This window comes from Leucopleurus acutus (genome assembly GCF_964270905.1).
Source record: "Leucopleurus acutus genome assembly, chromosome: 1".
Taxonomy (NCBI): Eukaryota; Metazoa; Chordata; class Mammalia; order Artiodactyla; family Delphinidae; genus Leucopleurus; species Leucopleurus acutus.
This window is the reverse complement of record NC_139142.1, coordinates 60,657,320-60,680,817: the sequence shown is the minus strand read 5'-3', so window position 1 is coordinate 60,680,817 and position 23,498 is coordinate 60,657,320. Positions and strand designations below refer to the sequence as shown.

At 34.7% G+C, this 23,498-nt stretch overlaps 1 protein-coding gene across 1 annotated transcript in view; it reads left to right on the top strand.

Moving 5' to 3' along the window:
• The window catches only part of LOC309960347 (uncharacterized protein), a gene marked incomplete at its 5' end in the record, with an annotated part of 83,512 nt that overhangs the window by 25,068 nt on the left and 34,946 nt on the right, over window positions 1-23,498 (top strand). Inside the window, one exon of the mRNA XM_082837057.1 lies at window positions 12,476-12,580. Within this exon, the coding sequence (XP_082693183.1) occupies window positions 12,476-12,580 (105 nt within the window). The remainder of the gene's footprint in view (window positions 1-12,475; window positions 12,581-23,498) is intronic.

Below are 23,498 nucleotides of genomic sequence, written 5' to 3'. Positions count from 1 at the left end.
AGAAAGTCTTAGTATAGACATTGAAGATACATAGTAAAGAAATTGAAGACATTTTAGAATTGAAAAAATATAGTAACTAAAATAAAATGCTCAGCAGGTGGGCTCAAAAGTAGCATGGATGAAACAGGAAGTGAACTTGAAGATAAAACAATAGAATTTATCCAGTTTGAGCAACAAAGAGAAACAGACTGAAAAAAAAAAATTAACAGACCCTCAGGGACTTGTGGGAGTAAAACAAAAGATCTAACATTTGTGTTATCACAGTCCTGGAAGGAGAAGAGGAAGAGGGGTGACTGAAAACGTATAGGAAGAAATAATGACTGGAAACTTCCCCAATTTAGCAAAAGACTTAAACCTACATATTCAGGAAGCTGAGCAAACTCCAAGTAAGAAAAATCCAAAGAAATCTGTACCAAGTCACTTACTAGTGAAACTTATGAAAACTAATAACAAAGAAAAAAATCTTGAAAGCATCAAGAGAGAAGTAATATGTTACCTACAGGAGAAAAACAATTTTAATGGCAGTGGATTTCTCATCAGAAACCATGGAGGCCAGAAGTAAGTGGTGGAACATTTTTCAAATGCTGAAAGGAAAGAACTGTAAGCCCTGAGTCCTGTATCCAGAGAAGATGTCCTTCGGGGATGAAAGGGAATCAAGACATTTTCAGATGAAAGGAAACTAAGAGAATTTGTCACCCAGCAGACTTACACTACAAGAAAGGCTAGAAGATGTTCTCTAAACAGGAAAAAAAAAAATGATGAAAGAAAAAATCTCGGAATATCTAAAAGGAACAAAACCGTGTAAAACAAAAACACAGGTAAATGCAATAGAGTTTCCTTCTCCTTTTGAGTTTTCTAAATTATGTCTGTCAGTTGAAAAAAAATTATACTGTTAAATGTATATAGAGGAAATGTTTAAGACAACTGTATTATAAATGGAGAAGAGTAAAGAGACATAAAGGGAGGTAGGGTTTCTACACACCACTTGAACTGGTAAATTGGAGACATCAGTAGACTTTGGTAAGTTATGTTTATTATGTTTATATAATGTAATACCTAGAGCAAAACTAAAAAGCTATACAAAGAAATATATACTCAAAAATACCATAGATAAATAAAAGTGGAATTCTAAAATATGTCCATGTAACAGGAAAACAGGAAATAGAAAACAGAGAAACAAAAGAAACCAGAGAGAACAAGGAGAAAACAAAAATGAAATGGCAGACAAAATCCCTAACTTAAATACATCAGCCACTATGGAGAACAGTATGGAGGTTCCTTAAAAAACTAAAACTAAAAAAAAAACAAAAAAAAACCCACTAAAAATAGAAATACCATATGACCCAGCAATTCCACTACTGGGCATATACCCTGAGGAAACCATAATTCAAAAAGAGACATGTACCACAATGTTCATTGCAGTACTATTTACAATAGCCAGGACATGGAAGCAACCTAAGTGTCCATCAACAGATGAATGGAAAAAGAAGATGTGGCACATATATACAATGGAATATTACTTGGCCATAAAAAGAAATGAAATTGAGTTATTTGTAGTGAAGTGGATGGACCTAGAGTCTGTCATACAGAATGAAGTAAGTCAGAAAGAGAAAAACAAATACCGTACACTAATATATATATATGGAATCTAAAAAAAAAATGTTACTGAACCTAGGGGTAGGACAGGAACAAAGATGCAGACGTATAGAATGGACTTGAGGACACCGTGTTGTGGGGAAGGGGAAGCTGGGATGAAGTGAGAGAGTAGCATTGACGTATATACACTACCAAATATAAAATAGATAGCTAGGGAGATCATAGCATGGGGAGATAGCACAGGGAGATCAACTCAGCGCTTAGCATAGCACAGGGAGATCAACTCAGTGCTTTGTAACCACCTAGGGGGGTGGGATAGGGAAGGTGGGAGGGAGGCTCAAGAGGGAGGGGATATGGGGATATATGTATACATATAGCTGATTCACTTTGTTATACAGCAGAAACTGACACAACATTGTAAAGCAATTATACTCCAATAAAGATATAAAATATATATATATATATATGGTCTAAATACACCAGTTAAGTTACAGAGCTTGCAGAGTGGGTTAAAAGACATGACCAACTATTTAGTGTCCACAAGAAACTGACTTCAAATATAATGACTTAGAGAAGTTGAAAGTAAAAGGGTAAAAAAAGATAAGTCGTGCAAACACCAATCAAAGAAAGGCAGGAGTGGCTATATTAATATCAGATAAAGTAGACTTCCCAGCAAAGAAAGTTATCAGAGACAGAGAGAGGCATTATATTATGATAAAAAGGTCAATCCACCAGGAAGACATAGTAGTCTTAAAGAGTGTGTGCACAAAACAGCTGCAAAATATGTGAAGCAAAAACTGGTAGAACTAAAAGGACAAATAGGCCATTCCACAATTATACTTGGAGACTTCAACACCCCTCTCTAAATAGTTGGTAGAACACTTAGAAAATCAGCAAGGATGGAGAAAAATCAATAACTCCATCAACCAACAGGATCTAATTGAAGTGTACAGAACACTCCACCCAACAAGAGCAGAATACATATTCTTTTCACGTTCCTGCAGAACATATACCAAGATAAAACAAATCCATAATGAAATCAAACTAGAGATTAATAACAAAGGTAACAGAAAAATCTCCAAACTGTTGGAATCTAAACAATACAGGTATAAGTAATCCATGTGTTAATCCAGGGAGTCTCAAGGGATTTTAAAAATACATTGAAAATCAATTGAACTGAATTACAATGAAAATACAACACATCAAAATTTGTGGAACACAGATAATGCAGTGCCGAGAGGGAAAATTATAGCACTAAATGCTTATAGTAAAAAAGAGAAAGTCTCAAATCAATAATTTAAGGTCCCACCTCAAGAGCCTAGAAAAAGAAGAGCAAAATAAACCCAAAGCAAGCAGTGGGAAGGAATAATGAAGAGCAGAAATCAGTAAGGTTGAAAACATGAAAACAATAGAGAAAATCCATGAAACAAAGAGGTAGTTCTTAGAAAAAATTGATCTCTAGCAAGACTGGTACGGAAAAACCAGAAAATACACAAATTACCAATATTAGAAGTGAAACAGGAGATATCACTGCAGACCCTCCAGACATCAAAATAATAATAAGGGAATACTATAAACAACTCTACACACATAAATTTGACAACTTAGACAAAACAGAGCAGTTCCTCAAAAAACACAAACTACCACAACTCACTCAATATGAAATAAATACTTTGAATAGCTCTATAATGTTAAGGAAAGTGAATGCTTAATTAACAAAACTCTTTTCTCAGAACCCTGAAAAATAGTTTGGCAGTTAAAAAACCAAAATAAACATGCAACTACTATTAAGCATGTTGCAGAATGAATACATAAACTCTATAAGGATAAGTCTTCAGAGAATTATGCTGGTAAAAACCAATTCCAAAACACTACACACTGGCTGATTTTATTATATAACATTCATGAAATGACAAAATTACAGAAATGGAGAACAGATTAGTGGTTTTCAGGGTTTCAGAATGAGGGTGGGTGGGAATGGGTGGAGTGTGTCTATACAGGACAATATGAGGGATCACTTACAGTGATGGAAATGTTCTGCATCTTAACTATATGAATGTCAATATTTTGTTATTCTGTACTACAGTTTTGCAAGGTGTTACCTTTGAGGTAAACTGAGTAAAGGATAGATAGGGTCTCTCTGTATTATTTCTTGAAACTGTCTGTGAATCTATAATTATCTCAAAGTTAAAAGTTTAATACAAGAATTGTGGTTGTTGGACCAGTACCAAAAAAAAGAAAAATTAAACTTAGCTGAAAAGAAAATGTATTAGGGGCTTCCCTGGTGGCGCAGTGGTTGAGAGTCCGCCTGCCGATGCAGGGGACACGGGTTCGTGCCCCGGTCCGGGAATATCCCACATGCCGCGGAGCGGCTGGGCCCGTGAGCCATGGCTGCTGAGCCTGCGCATCCGGAGCCTGTGCTCCGCAACGGGAGAGGCCACAACAGTGAGAGGCCCGCGTACCGCAAAAAAAAAAAAAAAAAAAAAAAAGAAAATGTATTAAATGATAATTTGTGCAGGTAAAAAAGTTTGTTGCAATTGAAATCTGAAACCATGTCAATGACTTTTTTATACCTTATTACATGAACATCTATTGCCTCATTTTGTACTTTGAATGGCTCTTTTACCCATGCATGATTTTGTAACATTTTGCATTGGTCATTTAGAAAGTACTATTCATCAAGTTATGTAGATCTTCAAATGTTGACACATTTCACTAATATATAATGTCTAAATATCTCAATTTTAATATTATCAGAAAAGTCTTTTAGCACTGGGAACCTGGCAAGCTCATGGTGAGGGACACAATTTTTCCAAAATTCTAATTTTTGCTAAAAGCTTAAATTTTTTCTCTTGACACAAATATTCTCAATTATTTTATTTGAAATGACTGATTTTCTCATTTTCAAGAAAATGCTTACCACAAACCGAAGTCTGAATAAAGGTAGTTTGATATTTGTCCTCTCAAGTAAAAATGGTAGCTAGTTCAGTTCAGAACTCAAACAATAGCACACATGTTTTTCCTCAAAACCACCATCCTACTGCACTATGGCCACAGAAGAACTTCATGTGTACTTATCATTTTGTTACACTGAATATTAAAAAGATATTCACTTAAAAGTTGAGATTTAATAAAATGAACATTTTTTTCCTGCTTTGTGGGGGTATTTTTAAGATCCTGCTGCCTTAATTCACACTAAGGTCCACCAATTTTACTCTCTCTTTTTTTTTTTTTAACACAAAATGCAAATTTCAACACAGTGAAAAAGGCAAATGACCTCTTTGTATTTTTAGTGTGGAAAGGTCTTGAAAAGACCCCTGAAAGGTCTTGAGGCTCTCCAGAGCTCAGACCACATTTTAGAAACTGTTGTTCGTCCTTATATTTCATTTATATGAAGCTCAACTTACCCCTGAAGCTAATTTGCATGTCTCTCTCCCTTAGTGAATATAATATTCTGACATTGAGTCTTCAGTATGAACATGAGTTATTGTATTGAGTTGTAACATATGTAGTAACCTTAGGGGCTGTGCAGGTGCTGTTTTACTAAATTAACCTAGCTTGCTTTATAGTTAGTGCAGTCTTTACCCTCCTGTCAAGTTCTAGCAGCCACCAACCCGGCTGTTTTTAACCATTTTCCTCATTTCCTCTTAGAAAGTTCTGAGCATTGCTGGGGAAACCAGTTTACCATGATGAGTGTTTCTTTGCTGGTTTAATTTGACACATTCTCTCCTGAAAGTGCATCTGTGTTTTTCCTTGAGAGCAAAATCGTGCTGTTTAGTGATAGATTTTCCTCTCTTCCCACTTAGAGGCTTGTATTCTGTCTTCTTCTAGGGGAATAACTGTATTCTGGGTGCTTAAGCTGCTGAAAGTCTACCTACTACAAGGGAAGAGTTACCATATTGTATGTGACATATCATTTGAATATCTGAAATCTTAATTTCTAGGTGATCTTTGGAAAAAGAATTGTCAGCTGATTTTGGAAGAGTTTATTCATGTTTTGTCAAGGAATTCCTGGCTCTAGGTCTGTACAGCATAAAGTGATGCAGTGTGCCCACCAAATAGAGGATGAGTGAGATGGAAACAATTTTGAATTTCTGTGGTGGACAAATTAACGTGGCAACTGCAAAATCTACCTTTCTCTAAATAAATACTCTGTTGGTAGAGAGGAAATGTGATCAAAGAATAGTTGACTAGAAATAAAAGTGCTGAAGACTCAGTATCAGCTTATAATTGTGAATCTTTATTTACTGTGTTTGGGTCTTTGGATATTACTGTCAGAAGTCTGTATAGCAACCATGCTCCAGGAGATGGTCACTCTTAAGGTTTCATAGTTAATGTTAGAGTAATGCTTGTAAGTTGATGCTTTAAAATCATCTGTGCTCATTTTTTTCTGGTGAAAGACAAATCTTGTTGGGGAAAGTGCTTGGTCCAATTAAATATTATTCAAAGTCAATGAAAGTTAAGGAAAACACAATTACCAATAATACCGTGGATTCAGATAGCTATTATTTTAAAAAATCTTGCCACATTTTCTTCAAATCTTGTCATGAATGCCTGATTAAGTTTTTCACTTCCAGCTATTTTTTAAAATTATTTTTCTTTTACTGTTTATTTTATTATTATTATTTCATTGATAGTAAACTTTATTTTTTAGAATAGTCTTAGACTTCCAGAAAAATTACAAAGACAATGTGGAGATTTCCCACACTCTGTTTCCCCTATTATTAACATGATAATGGTGGGTTAATAGTGGCCCCCAAAAGATATATCCAAGTCCTAACCCATGGTACCTGTGAATGTGACCTTATTTGGAAATAGGGTCTTTACAGATGTAATTAAGAATCTTGGAATGAGATCACCTTTGATTTAGGGTTAGCCCTAAACCCAAGGGTGAGCCCTAAATCCAATATAACTGGTGTCCTTATAAGAAGAGAATGCTCTGTGAACACACAGACACACAGGGAAGACGCCTTGGACTGATGGAAGCAAATTGGAATGATGCCGCTGCAAGCCAAGGAATGCCAAGGGTTGCCGGCAACCACTAGAAGCTAGGAAGAGGCACAGGAGAATTCTCTATAGCATTCAGAGGGAGCATGGCCCTGTTGACACCTTGATGGACTTCTTGTTTCCAGAACTCTGAGAGAATAAATTTCTGTTGTTTTAAGCCACCGAATTGTATTTGCTACAGTAGCCCTAAGAAACTACCAATACATCTTAGAGCAGTATGGTACATTTGTTAAAATCAGTGAACTGATATTTATACGTTATTATTAACTAAGGTCCATACTTCATTCAGATTTCCTAAGTTTTAATGTAATGCCCATTTTCTGTTCCAGGATCCCCTCCACGATACCACATTACATTTAGTTGTTATGTCTCCTTAGGCTTCTCTTGGCTGTGACAGTTTCTGAGACTTTCCTTGTTTTTGTTGACCTTGACAGTTTGGGAGAGTACTGGTCAGGTATTTTGTAGACTGTCCCTAATTGGGATTGACTGATGTGTTTTTGATTTGATTGTGTTATGTGATTTTGGGAGGAAGACCACTGAGGTAAGGTGCCATTTTCATCATATCATATTGAGAGTACGTATTATCAATATGACTTATCATTGTTGATGTTAACTTTAATCACCTGGCTGAGGTAGTGTCTGCCAGGTTTTCTTTATTGTCAATTTTCTCTTTTTGCCTCCTTTCCGTTCTGTACTCTGGAAAGAAGTCACTATGTGCAGCCCACACTTAAGGAATGTGGAGCTATGCTCCACCTCTTTCAGAGCAGAGTATCTACAAAGATTAATTTGAATTCATCTGGACAGGATGTTTGTCTGTTCTTCCCATTTATTTATTTATTCAGTCATTTACTTATATCAGTATGACCCATGGATGTTTATGCTATACTTTGAGTTATATTACAATACTACTTTATTATTATTGTTATTATTTTGCTAAAATTGTTTGAGCTTTGGTCATTGAGAGCTCCTTCAGTTGTCTCCTATGTCCCTTTGACAGACCCCATCACTGTGGGATTTTTTTTTTAACACTTAATCACTGGTAGTACAGATGCTCCAGGTTTATCTTGCGTATTTCCTGCCCCAGTCCATAGAATCAGCCATTTCTACAGGGAGCCTCAGTTCCCTTTATTGGAGAATGTAGTTAGAAACTAAGATCAGAGCATTGGATGTGCTTGTTGCTGCTGGGGCTTTGTTGCTTCTAGGCCTTCTCACCTCACACAAATATATGTCTGTATACTAACTCCTTCCTATAAATACACATATTTATAATACACATAATAAATATAATAAATATACATAATATTTCTATCTGTAACCATCTTTTTTTTAAGTTTTGAATTTTATTTATTTTTTTATACAGCAGGTTCTTATTAGTCATCAGTTTTATACACATCAGTGTATACATGTCAATCCCAATCGCCCAATTCAGCACACCACCATCCCCACCCCCTCACAACTTTCCCCCCTTGGTGCCCACACATTTGTTCTCTACATCTGTGTATCAACTTCTGCCCTGCAAACCGGTTCATCTGTACCATTTTTCTAGGTTCCATATACATGCGATAATATATGATATTTGTTTTTCTCTTTCTGACTTACTTCACTGTGTATGACAGTCTCTAGATCCATCCATGTCTCAACAAATGACTCAATTTCGTTCCTTTTTATGGCCGAGTAATATTCCATTGTATATACGTACCACAACTTCTTTATCCATTCGTCTTTCGATGGGCATTTAGGTTGCTTCCATGACCTGGCTATTGTAAATAGTGCTGCAGTGAACACTGGGGGGCATGTGTCTTTTTGAATTATGATTTTCTCTGGGTATATGCCCAGTAGTGGGATTGCTGGATCATATGGTAATTCTATTTTTAGTTTTTTAAGGAACCTCCATGCTGTTCTCCATAGTGGCTGTATCAATTTACATTCCCACAAACAGTGCAAGAGGGTTCCCTTTTCTCCATACCCTCTCCAGCATTTGTTGTTTGTAGATTTTCTGATGATGCCCATTCTAACTGGTGTGAGGTGATACCTCATTGTAGTTTTGATTTGCATTTCTCTAATAATTAGTGATGTTGAGTAGCTTTACATGTGCTTCTTGGCCATCTGTATGTCCTCTTTGGAGAAATGTCTCTTTAGGTTTTCTGCCCATTTTTGGATTGGGTTGTTTGTTTCTTTAACATTGAGCTGCATGAGCTGTTTATGTATTTTGGAGATTAATCCTTTGTCCATTGATTCATTTGCAAATATTTTCTCCCATTCTGAGGATTGTCTTTTCATCTTGTTTATGGTTCCCTTTGCTGTGCAAAAACTTTTAAGTTTCTTTAGGTCCCATTTATTTTTGTTTTTATTTCCATAACTGTAGGAGGTGGATCAAAAAAGATCTTGCTGTGATTTATGTCAAAGAGTGTTCTTCCTATGTTTTCCTCTAAGAGTTTTATAGTTTCTGGTCTTACATTTAGGTCTCAAATCCATTTTTAGTTTATTTTTATGTATGGTGTTAGGGAGTGTTCTAATTTCATTCTTTTACATGTAGCTGTCCAGTTTTCCCAGCATCACTTATTGAAGAGACTGTCTTTTCCCCATTGTATATCCTTGCCTCCTGTGTCATAGACTAGTTGACCATAGGTGCATGGATTTATCTCTGGGCTTTCTATCTTGTTCCATTGATCTATGTTTCTGTTTTTGTGCCAGTACCATATTGTCTTGATTACTGTAGCTTTGTAGAATAGTCTGAAGCCCGGGAGTCTGATTCCTCCAGCTCTGTTTCTTTCCCTCAAGACTGCTTTGGCTATTTGGGGTCTTTTGTGTCTCCATACAAATTTTAAGATTATTTTGTTCTAGTTCCATAAAAAATGCCATTGGTAATTTGATAGGGATTGCACTGAATCTGTAGATTGCTTTGGGTAATATAGTCATTTTCACAATATTGATTCTTCCAATCCAAGAACATGGTGTATCTCTCCATCTGTTGGTGTCATCTTCAATTTCTTTCATCAGTGTCTTATAGTTTTCTGCATGCAGGTCTTTTGTCTCCCTGGGTAGGTTTATTCCTATGTATTTTATTCTTCTTGTTGCAATGGTAAATGGGAGTGTTTCCTTCATTTCTCTTTCAGATTTTTCATCATTAGTGTATAGGAATGCAAGAGATTTCTGTGCATTAATTTTGTATCCTGCAACTTCACCAAATTCATTGATTAGCTCTAGTAGTTTTCTGGTGGCATTTTTAGGATTCTCTATGTATAGTATCATATCACCTGCAAACAGTGACAGTTTTACTTCTTCTTTTCCAGTTTGTATTCCTTTTATTTCTTTTTCTTCTCTGACTGCCGTGGCTAGGACTTCCAAAACTATGTTGAATAATAGTGGTTAGAGTGGGCATCCTTGTCTTGTTCCTGATCTTAGAGTAAATGCTTTTAATTTTTCACCTTCGAGAATGATGTTTGCTGTGGGTTTTTCATATATGGCCTTTATTATGTTGAGGTAGGTTCCCTCTTTGCCCACTTTCTGGAGAGTTTTTATCATAAATGGGTGTTGAATTTTGTCAAAAGCTTTTTCTGCATCTATTGAGATGATCATATGATTTTTATTCTTCAGTTTGTTAATATAGTGTATCACATTGATTGATTTGCATATATTGAAGAATCCTTGCATCCCTGGGATAAATCCCACTTGATCATGGTGTAAGATCCTTTTAATGTGTTGTTGGATTCTGTTTGCTAGTATTTTGTTGAGGATTTTTGCATCTATTTTCATCAGTGATATTGGTCTGTAATTTTCTTTTTTTGTAGTGTCTTTGTCTGGTTTTGGTATCACGGTGATGGTGGCCTCATAGAATGAGTTTGGGAATGTTCCTTCCTCTGCAATTTTTTGGAAGAGTTTGAGAAGGATGGGTGTTAGTTCTTCTCCAAATGTTTGATAGAATTCACCTGTGAAGCCATCTGGTCTTGGACTTTTGTTTGTTGGAAGATTTTTAATCACAGTTTTACTTTCATTACTTGTGATTGGTCTGTTCATATTTTCTATTTCTTCCTGGTTCAGTCTTGGAAGGTTATACCTTTCTAAGAATTTGTCCATTTCTTCCAGGTTGTCTTATTTTGTTGGCATAGAGTTGCTTGTAGTAGTCTCTTAGGGTGCTTTGTATTTCTGCAGTGTCTGTTGTAACTTCTCCTTTGTCATTTCTAGTTTTATTGATTTGAGTCCTCTCCCACTTTTTCTTGATGAGTCTGGCTAATGGTTTATTAATTTTGATTATCTTCTCAAAGAACCAGCTTTTAGTTTTATTGATCTTTACTATTGTTTTCTTTGTTTCTATTTCATTTATTTCTGCTCTGATCTTTATGCTTTCTTTCCTTCTGCTAACTTTGCGTTTTGTTTGTTCTTCTTTCTCTAGTTCCTTTAGGTGTAAGGTTAGACTGTTTATTTGAGATTTTTCTTGTTTCTTGAGGTAGGCTTGTATAGCAATAAACTTCTCTCTTAGAACTGCTTTTGCCACATCCCACAGGTTTTGGATTGTCGTATGTGTAACCATCTTTGTCTAACTTAAGCTAAGCATGAGTTCATACTGATGTCTACAACTCTAATTCATGACCACATGTATCATTCTAACCTCCTCCCTTACTTATCTTTAAGCTCCCTACAGTGAGTGACAAACCTGGCTCCCACCATCCTCCATCCATTTACTTAATTGTTCAGTTCCAGTATATAAGTATCAGAATTATTAACCCATATTCCTGTGGGAAACAACTTTATCAACTAAAGTGTAGTGCTACATACAGTTTCTTTTGCCTTTAGTCTTATATACCCTACTCATTTCCAAGGTTACTATCCTGGGATTCCTCTTGACCTCCTAAATGATTTTTTTTAAATTTGCATACATTGTGTCACTCTTTGTGCTGTAAAGTTCGGTGGTTTTGAGAACTGAATGTCATTTGGCCACAATTCTAGTATCATGCAGGATAGTTTCACCTCCCTAAAAATTCTTCTATGCCTGATTAAATTTTATTTGAAAAGGTTTAAAGAAACAAATAAATACAGAAACCAAACTAACAAACACATTGGTACATGTTATCAAAAATTTGTAAGTAATATTTTGTTATACTTGTTCCAGATTTTTTAAAAGACATTTTAAAAACAAATTAAGTCCTCTTGTACTTCTTCGTAATTCCATTTCTCTTCCTTTTTACTCAAGGACAGTTATTGTTACAATTATCTTTTTTTCCAGTCCATGATTTTATACATTATTAGATGTACTTATGACCCTAAACAATAAATACTATAGTTCTGTGTGTTCTAGGTACATTTATATAAATGACACGATTTTGTATGTATCTTTCTAAAAGTTACTTATTTTACTGTTAATACTGTGCTTCTAAGATCCATCTATGGTTTGTAATTTTTGTGCTGGAATGGCTTTACAGTGTTTAGTTATATGAATACACCACATTTTATTCATCTGTTTCTCTATTAATTGACATTTAAATTGGGCTTTGTTTTTTGCTATTTCGTATGCTGTATCAGCATCCTTGTACATATCTCTTCATGAATATGTGGAAGAATTTCCTTAGAATATGTAGCTGGAAGTGAAATTATTGGATTATGCGGCATGTACATTTTCTATTTTACTAGAAATGGCCAGTTTGCCTCTAGTGTGGTTCTACTAATTTCCCACATCCTTGGCATCACTTGAAATTGCTGACTATATTTTTGCTAATCTGATGGGTATGATAAATTGTCTTTCCCAGATTTGCAGACACTGTGGAACCAATCACCTCATTTTCTCAGCAGCTAGAACTAATTTTGATAGGAGCTTGGGTATTTACCCTAGGGACCATTTGTTAGTTTCTAATAGCCTTTTATGTTATTTTCAAAGGTGTCTGCTTATCCAGGATTTACCAAGTTGTTTTGGAATCTGACTTCGCCCAAATTCTCTGTTCCAGTATCTGTCATAAAGGAAACCGTATATCCAAAATATGAGGTAAAATACTGAATGACCTTTCTCTATTGTTGTTTAATAATTAGACTGTATAATTGACTATGACATTAAATTTTACTGGACAGTTGTTATGTAAATTGTCGGTAAAGATTGACATAATTGAATGATTGGATGGCACTATAGAAATTATACATATAAAATAAATAATTTTTATATGTATGTGTTATATGTGTATACATATATACACACATAACCCCTAACTATATGTACACTTATGCAGATACACTTATATGTATATTTCTAAAAAAAAATGTTGTACTTATCCATGTTAATTTACCCAGTCAAAAAGAGTATTCTCTTTTCTTTCTGAATGAATCATTTTTTTGACTGACAAGACATAAAGCTTCTTGGGTTGTTTAGAAGATCTTTATGATATTTTCATTTGCTTTTAAAAGTGCATTTTTAGTTAATGTTTAAGAAAGTTTAAAACTACCCAATACAATTATTAATCTATTTTCTTCTTCCCTTAAAGTGTTTGCTTGCTCTCATTTTATGTTATACAGCTTATTTTAAAAATTAGAAAAATGAAGAGAAGAAAACCAAAATCATCTGTTATTTTTCTCCCTCAAGACAATCACTGCCCACTTTCTCGTCCATTTTCTTCCATTGTTAAAAATTCTTTTTCTTCCTCCTCCTCTTCTTTTATTCTCCTTCCCCCTGCCCCTTTCTTCTTCCTACTTATATTTTCCTCTTAAAATAATTCTGTGATGGACATCATGGTGCATGCATTTTTAATGGTATTTAGAATTAGGTTATTTGCATAGGATCCTAGATAGCTTACTGATAACACATATATCAGGAAAGAATAAGACAAAAAAGTTAATCATGGGGAAAGCATACCAGGGTATTAGCATAATAAATTCAGAAATAAGATTAAATCAAAGAAATTCTGTCCGTATATGCTCTTGTTTGAAATGGTCATCAACATCATTGTTGATATTGAAACATCTTTATATTCCTTGATTATGATGTATTATTTTTAAATATTGTATTGAATTCTGTTAGGCAATATTTTATTGTATTTTTAAAATATATACTCATGAGTGAAATATGTATTTAGTGTATTTTTTTTGTTGGACTCTGTTATCAAAGTCGTTCTTGCTTTATAAAGTCAATTGGGTAGCATTTCTTCTTTTTTAATATTCTGGAATTAAAATAGCTTAGGAATAACCTTGAAAATGTGGAAGAATTCACTGTCTTGAAACATTTGAACTGTTTGGGAAGGTAATTTTTTGATAGTTAAAACTTTTTATTTTCTAATTCTTGGGTTATTCATGTTTAATATTTTTTCTGAAGTCAATTGGTAACATATTCTTACAGAAAGCCATGTATTCAGTTGAAATTTATAAGCTTATATGCAGAGTTTGTATATATTCTCTCTTTAGTTTTAATCTCCATTTCTAAAGTTGCATTGTTTTCTTTCCCATTTCTAATGATATTTGGGGAATTTTTTTCTTCCCTAGAATGAATTTTCTAGAAATTAGTTTAGTATTTTTTTTTGGTCTTTTCTCATTTATTTTCAATTACAAGTGCTTTATTCTCTACTTGTCAAATTACTATACCCACACTAGTGTAAAACCATCTCTTTAATTTTTTTAGCAAGGTTTATGGTGTATGATTCCGTAGCTATTAGATATCATGACCAGTCATCCAGAAAAACAAATGAGTCCAACCTACCATATTTGACCAAAAAACTTTTGGATTAGTTATAAATTCAGTTTTTGCCCCTCTGAGTTTTTGTTGCTTCTTTTTTTCAAAATGTTTTGTTTATTCGTTTCCTGCTTCCACAGAAGGTTGACATCTCTATTTGGGCATTTTCCTAATTTCTTGTTGAAAATTTAATTTCTTTACCTTTCATATTTTTAACAAATATAAGTATTTTGACCATATTTCATACATTTTTATTTATGGTGTGTTCATTTTTTTTCTAAATAATTTCTATTGCAGTTTTCTTTATCTTATTGATACACAACTTATGGGGGAAAGTGTTTTTTTAACTTGTTGAAATTATTTTGTTTAATTTTTATTGTTTATCCTTATTAACATAAGAAAATATGTTCTTTAGAGTAACAGTTTCTTGGAATTTATTGATATTTGCTTTGTGGTTTACTAGATATCCCAATAGTATCTACAATACTAATTCAATGCTATTATATGCAGTGACTTTTATATTGTAGCCACACTAAGCGGTGTGCAGGCTTTGTAATCAGACAATCTTGGATTTGAATCCCACTTGTTTTCTGGATACCCTTGTATTAGTATCTTAACTTCTTTTTAAAAATTTTAATTTTTTTATTGAAGTATAGTTGATTTACCATGTTTCAGGTGTACAGCAAAGTGATTCAGTTATACACACACACACACACACACACACACACACACACACATATATATATGTATGTATATGTGTTTTCTTTTCCAGATTCTTTTCCATTATAGGTTATTACAAGATATTGAATACAGTTCCCTATGCTATACAGTAGGTCCTTGTTGTTTATCTATAATATTTTATATATAGTAGTATGTATCTGTTAATTCCAAATTTCCGATTTATCTCTCTCTGCTTTCCTCTTTGGTAACCATAAGTTTTTCTTAAGTTTCTTAACTTTGTTTTCATAAGTATCTTAACTTCTTGAAGTCTCAGAGTTTTGTATGTAATGTGGGTGTTCTGGGGATTTAATAAGAGACTATATAGTGTGTTGCCTGTTGAATGGTAAGTGCTCAGTTAATAATAGGTAGGGCTGTTATATTGTTCTGTTATTCCATTCTTCTGTGGCATAGTTCTTTCACTTGATCTAAAAAATACTTTTTGAGATTTTCAACGCACCTGTGTTTTGTCCATTTCTCCATATGTTACTAATAGCTTTTACTTTATGTGAGTAGAAGCTGTTTATCTTTATTATGAATTTGGCAGTGTTTTACTTTCTTATGAATTCTGTCTCTTATCAGTTTTGAATGACCTACTTTGGCCTATTTAATGCTGCAATTCTACTCTAATATGGCCAGCCCTGATCTGTTTGTGTTCAGGGATATTTTCATTTTAATCATCTCTTTGTTGTTTGTTTTGTTTTATATGAGCCATATAAGTGGCATGTGGTTAATTTGGTGTTACTAACATTATTCTATTTTGTGGTTTCTTTTCAAAATTTTCTTTCTAGTTTGTCTTTTGTTAAACCATTATTTTCTCTAGCAATATTGTTGTCTGTGCTGTTTTCAGAGTGGTAAGACCTATTAAAATTACTTAAGAACTTGCACAAGTAGCAGAAAAAATTCAAATACAAAGATGTGTATGGCATAAAGAGCACTCCCCATCTTGAATGCTGTCCTCCCCAGTCCTCTTCTCCCTGAGATCAACTATTGTCAAATACATTGTATGTATCTATTCGGACATTTTCATTTTTATTTATGTCATGCAGGTTTGTGCGGATTAATGTTTTTACATATGTGGAATAAGGTAATCTATATCGTTCTGCATCTTGATTTTTTTTCTCTTAAAACATACTTGCACGTATCTTTGCATACGTATGTGTATTTTTTCTATTTGAAATTCCTGGCCAAAGTGTATGTGTAATTTAAATTGGAAGATTATTGTGTATATTTGCACTTCCTTTTTTTAAGTGTAATCTAAACTTTTCATTTACTTAAGAAAATAATAATTATATTTTTTTGGGAAACGATGCCATGAACTAAAAAGAGAAGATTAATAACAAATTATATAAAAGATTCTTTAATGTAAAAGATGGGTGAATATTAATTGTGTAAGTAGGTGTAGCATTCACAAAAAAAGATGTGATGCTCACATTTCCTTCAAGAGAATCTGATGGAAGAGCATACTTGGCCAGCCTCCAGCTGCTGTCCTGTAGATCTACCGTGGCATTCACTCCAGGGCCATTCTTCCTCTGGACTGCTCCCAGACAGTGACTAAGCACAGGGGCTTTCTAAAGCTGACCCTTTCCAGTTCAATGTGGGACTGTTTTATCAGGTGCTTTGGCTCAGAGACTTTCCATCTGCCTGGCTGACTCTTTCTCAGAACTGGTCCATAATCTGAAGCTCTTCCTACCGAGTCCTTCCTCTCTTTTCCCCTTCCACAGTTGTCAGATCTACATCATGGTCTGAAGCCTCCCCGTGCATGTTGCTCCCTCTCTCTTTATCCTCCACTGATAGCATCTGATTCTAAATGAACTGACACAATAGGGGGGGTCTGCAATATGAGTACAATGTTGTCTAAACTGTGTGTTTATAAAGTATGAGCATGTATTTTTCTGTCTTTGTATATAGAAAAGTGTGAATATAGGGAATTGAGAGTAGGCAGAATTGTCTGAACAGAAGTAGGAATTGTAGCAATTATAAGAAGCATTGGTTAGAACTGGTGATGATGGATTAATGTATTAGAAAGGTAGTCCGGAAGTAAATTGGTACTGGTGGTTGTTCACACCCAGTGACCAGAAGGAAAAGGATCCAACAGGACTTTCTGGTACAAAAAGAGGGCCCAGAACACTTTCCATTCACCAGAACTGTAATCAGACCTTTGTTCAAAGACTCTTGGTTTCTTTGAATGGGAAATGATATTTAGATACAAAGATCTGTGTGTCTCATTTCTTTTAAAAGCAAATTTTACCTGTTTATATATATTATGATTACTGATATTTTTTGTTTTATCCTGCCATTTGATTTTTGTTTTCATAGATGCTGCCTTTTGTTTGTTTTATGTTCTCCTTTTATTTCCTATCTTAAATTTATCTTTTTTATTATTCCTTTAAAAAAATGTCAGTGGTCTGCATATAATATATTCTGATTTAATTTTTTAAATTTTTATTTATTTATTTTTTATTGAAGTAGAGTTGATTTACAATGTTGTGCCAATCTCTGCTGTGCAGCAAAGTGACTCAGTTACACACATACAGACATTTAAACAATTCTTTTCCATTATGGTTTATCACAGGATATTGAATATATTTCCCTGTGCTCTACAGTAGGACCTTGTTGTTTATCCATCCTATATATGTAGTTTAAATCTGCTCATCCCACACTCCCAGTCCTTCACTCCCCTACCACCCTCCCCCTTGGCAACCACGAGTCTGTTCTCTATGTCTGTGAGTCTGTTTTTTCTTTTTTTCGTTGCGGTACGCGGGCCTCTCACTGTTGTGGCCTCTCCCATTGTGGAGCACAGGCTCCAGACGCGCAGGCTCAGTGGCCATGGCTCACGGGCCTAGCCACCCCGCAGCATGTGGGATCTTCCCGGACCAAGGCACGAACCCGTGTCCCCTGCATCGGCAGGCGGACTCTCAACCATTGCGCCACCAGGGAAGCCCTGTGAGTCTGTTTTGTAGATCGGTTCATTTGTGCCATATTTTAGAATCCACATATAAGTGATATCATGTGGTATTTGTCTTTCTCTTTCTGACTTACTTCACTTAGTATGATAGTCTCTAGTTGCATCCATGTTGCTGCAAATGGCATTATTTCATTCTTTTTTATGGCTGAGTAGTATTCCATTGTGTATATGTACCACATCTTCTTTAACCATTCATCTGTCGATGGACATTTAGGTTGTGTCCATGTTTGGCTATTGTGAATAGTGCTGCTATGAACACAGGGGTGCATGTATCTTTTTTGAATTATAGTTTTATCTGGGTGTATGCCCAGGAGTGGGATTGCTGGATCATATGGTAATTCTATTTTTAGTTTTCTGAGGAACCTCCATACCGTAATGTTTTCCATAGTGGCTGCACCAAATTACATTCCCACCAACAGTGTAGGAGGGTTCCCTTTTCTTCACACCCTCTCCAACATTTGTTATTTGTAGACTTTTTAATGATGGCCATTCTGAACGGTGTGAGATGGTACCTCACTGTAGTTTTGATTTGCATTTCTCTAATAATTAGTGATGCCGAGCATCTTTTCATGTGCCTACTGGCCATCTGTATGTCTTTGGAGAAATGTCTATTAAAGTCTTCTGCCCTTATTTCCATTTTTTAACTATTTGGGTAAATTATGTTTTATCATGCCTACTTTGGAAGTTATATATATTGTTTCTTATTCCTATGATGGTTTCCATAGAATATATATGTTTAACTTATCAGTAGCTAATGTTTTTTTGTTGTTGTTGTTGTTCTAAATTTTTGGCTGCACCATGCAGCATGTAGGATCTTAGTTCCCCAAACAGGGATTAAACTTGTGCTCCCTGCAGTGGAACCATGGAGTCTTAACCACTAGACCAGGGAAGTCCCACAATATCTAATATTAATCAATACCTTTATCCTCTTCCAGGAAACTACAATGACTTTAAACCTTTTATTCCATTCACTCCTTTTTGATTTAGTATGCTCTAACTTTGATACATTTTTAGATCCTTATCTTTTAAAATTCCAAAGACATTATTCTTATCATTTTATGCAATATTCCTTATGTTTTACCCATGTATTTATCTCTCTCTCTTTGCCTTTCTATTTTTTTTTTTTTTGTGGGCAAAAATTATTTTTTAACACAGATTTTCATCTATTCACTTTTGCTTACAACACTAAATTACTTATATAACATTATACTATAAAAATGAACCTTTCTATTTTTTTGAGCATCTCAGACCATCCTGTCTGGAATCATTTTGCCCTCTGCTAAAGTATATCTTTTAGAGCTTGCTTTAAGAGAAGTGGTAAAATCCTGTTTTTTCTTTGTTTCAAATGTCTTTATATTCATGCTTGTGGGATATTTTACTTTGGGATAATACTATTGCAAATATTTACTTTTAGCACACTAATGATGTTCCACAATTTTCTGGTGTCCACTATAGCTGTTGAGAATTGAGTCTTAAGTATGAATCCTTTGAAGATAATCAATTCTCTGCATCCTCCCCTAACTTTTTAGTTATTCTCTTTTCTTCTATACGGTTTCAGTATGATGTGTCTAGTTGTAGATTTCTTCTTATTTATTGTATTTAGGAAAGATTGGGATTTTTGAATCTGTGGTTTGATATCTTTCATCAGCTATGTCAAATTTTTAGTCACTATTTCTTCATATTTTGCCTCTGTCCATTCTCTCTTTCATTTTCTGGGACTTTAATCACATGTATTAGCTACATTTTTTTCTCTTGAAACTGGATCCTGGACAATTTCTTCTAATCTGTCTTTAGTTCAGGTTCATAAATTCTTTCTTCTGTTATGTCTAATATATTGTTAAACTTGTCCGCTGTATTTTTAAATTTGGTTTTGTATTTTTCTTTTTAGAATTTATATATTTCCTCCAAACCTATTACGTTCTGGTGTTTTGTTTCTTTGTGTACCTGTCTGTCTTTAAATATTTATCATTGTATTTAAAACATTATTTTTAGTAAATATTTGAGACCTGGAATGACAGTTCCTCCTCTAGAGAAAAAATTTTTTTTCCAGAACCTGAGATCTGTACCACTCAACCTAAATTTAAGATTGAGGCTTGAGTTTCTATGAACACCGTGTGACAGAACCTAGGCTGAAAGTATACACAAATGTTGATTTACTTCCATTCACTCCTAATCTGAGGATATAGCCCTGTAATATCCCTGTAGCCTTGGATACTTGTATATTATATATATATATATAAAATCAGTTGCCAAACCTCAGGGAGATTCTGGGCTTGGATTTCTGTCATTCTTGCCCTAAAAAGTTGCAGATGTGCAGCTCAGCTTTGCAACGGTTTTGGCAAACATCTTGCAAACAAAATCATCTTTGAAAACTGGGTTTACATTTTCAGGTTTTTGCTTTTTCCTGTATTTTTACTCAGTATTTCTTTATCATCTTGTTAGCTTTTTGATGCTTTGAAGATTATCTTGGACATAATACATACTTTTTTAGCTGTTCTCAGCAGTTGTTCTCAGTAGAAGTACCTAGCATGCCATAATTGGAAGCAGAAGTCATAACTGACTTTTAAGGTAGCAAAACTGTTTCCCTTTCCATCTGCATCCCTGCTTTTATTACGTGCATACTAATTTTAGCAATATCCCTGTAGTAGGGGAGGAGAATTTTTACATCATGTTTCAGGTAAGCAATGCTGTAATTGCCCTGGGCCATATCCTCACAGGTTCAAAGATATGAACCACATTCTCTCTCTCTCCTTTTTTTTCTTAACATCTTTATTGGAGTATAATTGCTTTAAAATGGTGTGTTACTTTCTGCTTTATAACAAAGTGAATCAGCTATACATATACATATATCCCCATATCTCCTCCCCTTTACGTCTCCCTCCCACCCTCCGTATCCCACCCCTCTAGGTGGTCACAGAGTACCAAGCTGATCTCCCTTTTCTCCACACCCTCACCAGCATTTATTATTTGTTGATTTTTTTATGATGGCCATTCTGACTGGTGTGAAGTGATACTTCATTGTAGTTTTGAGTTGCATTTCTCTAATGATTAGTGATGTTGAGTATCCTTTCCTGTGTTTGTTGGCAATCTGTATACCTTCTTTGGAGAAATGTCTTTTTAGGTCTTCTGCCCAGTTTTGGGTTTGGTTGTTTGTTTTTTGATATTGAGCTGCATGAGCTGCTTGTAAATTTTGGAGATTAATCCTTTGTCAGTTGCTTCGTTTGCAAATATTTTCTCCCATTCTGAGGGTTGTCTCTTCGTCTTGTTTGTGTTTTCCTTTGCTGTGCAAAACCTTTTAAGTTTCATTAGGTCCCATTTGTTTATTTTGTTTTTATTCCTATTTCTCTAGGAGGTGGGTCAAAAAGGATCTTGCTGTGATTTATGTTATAGAGTGTTCCGCCTATGTTTTCCTCTAAGAGTTTTATAGTGTTTGGCCTTACATTTAAGTCTTTAATCCATTTTGAGTTTCTTTTTGTGTATGGTGTTAGGGAGTGTTCTAATTTCATTCTTTTACGTGTAGCTGTCCAGTTTTCCCAGCACCACTTATTGAGGAGGCTGTTTTTTCTCCATTGTATATTCTTGCTTCTGTTATCAAAAATAAGGTGACCATATGTATGTGGGTTTCTCTCTGGGCTTTCTATCCTGTTCCATTGGTCTATATTTCTGTTTTTGTGCCAGTACCATACTGTATTGATTACTGTAGATTTGTAGTATAGTCTGAAGTCAGGGAGCCTGATTCCTCCAGCTCCTTTTTTCTTTCTCAAGATTGCTTTGGCTATTCGGGGTCTTTTGTGTTTCCATACAAATTGTGAAATTTTTTTACTAGTTCTGTGAAAAATGCCATTGGTAGTCTGATAGGGATTGCATTGAATCTGTAGATTGCTTTGGGTAGTATAGTCATTTTCACAATACTGATTCTTCCAATCCAGGAACATGGTATATGTCTCCATCTATTTGTATCATCTTTAATTTCTTTCATCAGTGTCTTACAGTTTTCTGCATGCAGGTCTTTTGTCTCCCTGGGTAGGTTTATTCCTATGTATTTTATTCTTCTTGTTGCAATGGTAAATGGGAGTGTTTCCTTCATTTCTCTTTCAGATTTTTCATCATTAGTGTATAGGAATGCAAGAGATTTCTGTGCATTAATTTTGTATCCTGCTACTTTACCAAATTCATTGATTAGCTCTAGTAGTTTTCTGGTAGCATCTTTAGGATTCTCCATGAAGAGTAACTTGTCATCTGCAAACAGTGACAGTTTTACTGCTTCTTTTCTGATTTGGATTCCTTTTATTTCTTTTCCTTCTCTGATTGCTGTGGCTAAAAACTTCCAAAACTATGTTGCATAACAGTGGTGAGAGTGGACACCCTTGTCTTGTTCCTGATGTTAGAGGAAATGGTTTCAGTTTTTCATCATTGAGAACGATGTTGGCTGTGGGTTTGTCATATATGTCCTTTATTATGTTGAGGTAAGTTCCCTCTATGCCTACTTTCTGGCGGATTTTTATCATAAATGGGTGTTAAATTTCGTTGAAAGCTTTTTCTGTATCTATTGAGATTATCATGTGGTTTTTATCCTTCAGTTTGTTAATATAGTGTATCACATTGATTGATTTGTGTATATTGAAGAATCCTGGCATTCCTGGGATAAACCCCACTTGATCATGGTGTATGATCCTTTTAATGTGCTGCTGGATTCTGTGTGCTAGTATTTTGTTGAGGATTTTTGCATCTACGTTCATCATTGATATTGGTCTGTAGTTTTCTTTTTTTGTGACCTCTTTGTCTGGTTTTGTTATCAGGGTGATAGTGGCCTCATATAATGAGTTTTGGAGTGTTCCTCCTCTGTTATGTTTTGGAAGAGTTTGAGAATGATAGGTGTTAGCTCTTCTCTAAATGTTTGATAGAATTCACCTGTGAAGCCATCTGGTCCTGAACATTTGTTTGTTGGAAGATTTTTAATCACAGTTTCCATTTCAGTGCTTGTGATTGGTCTGTTTATATTTTCTATTTCTTCCTGGTCAGTCTCAGAAGCTTGTGCTTTTCTAAGAATTTGTCCATTTCTTCCACATTGTCCATTTTATTGGCATATAGTTGTGTGTAGTAATCTCTCATGATCCTTTGTATTTCTCCAGTGTCAGTTGTTACTTCTCCTTTTTCATTTCTAATTCTATTGATTTGAGTCTTCTCCCTTTTTTTCTTGATGAATCTGGCTAATTCTTTGTCAATTTTGTTTATCTTCTCAAAGAACCAGCTTTTAGTTTTATTGATCTTTGCTATTTTTTCCTTCATTTCTTTTTCCTTTATTTCTGATCTTATTTTTATGACTTCTTTCCTTCTGCTAACTTTGGGGTTTTTTTGTTCTTCTTTCTCTAATTGCTTTAGGTGTAAGGTTATGTTGTTTATTTGAGTTGTTTCTTGTTTCTTAAGGTAGGATTGTATTCCTATAAACTTCCCTCTTAGAACTGCTTTTGCTGTATCCCATAGGTTTTGGGTCATCGTGTTTTCATTGTCATTTGTTTCTAGGTCTGTTTTGATTTCCTCTTTGATTTCTTCAGTGATCTCTTG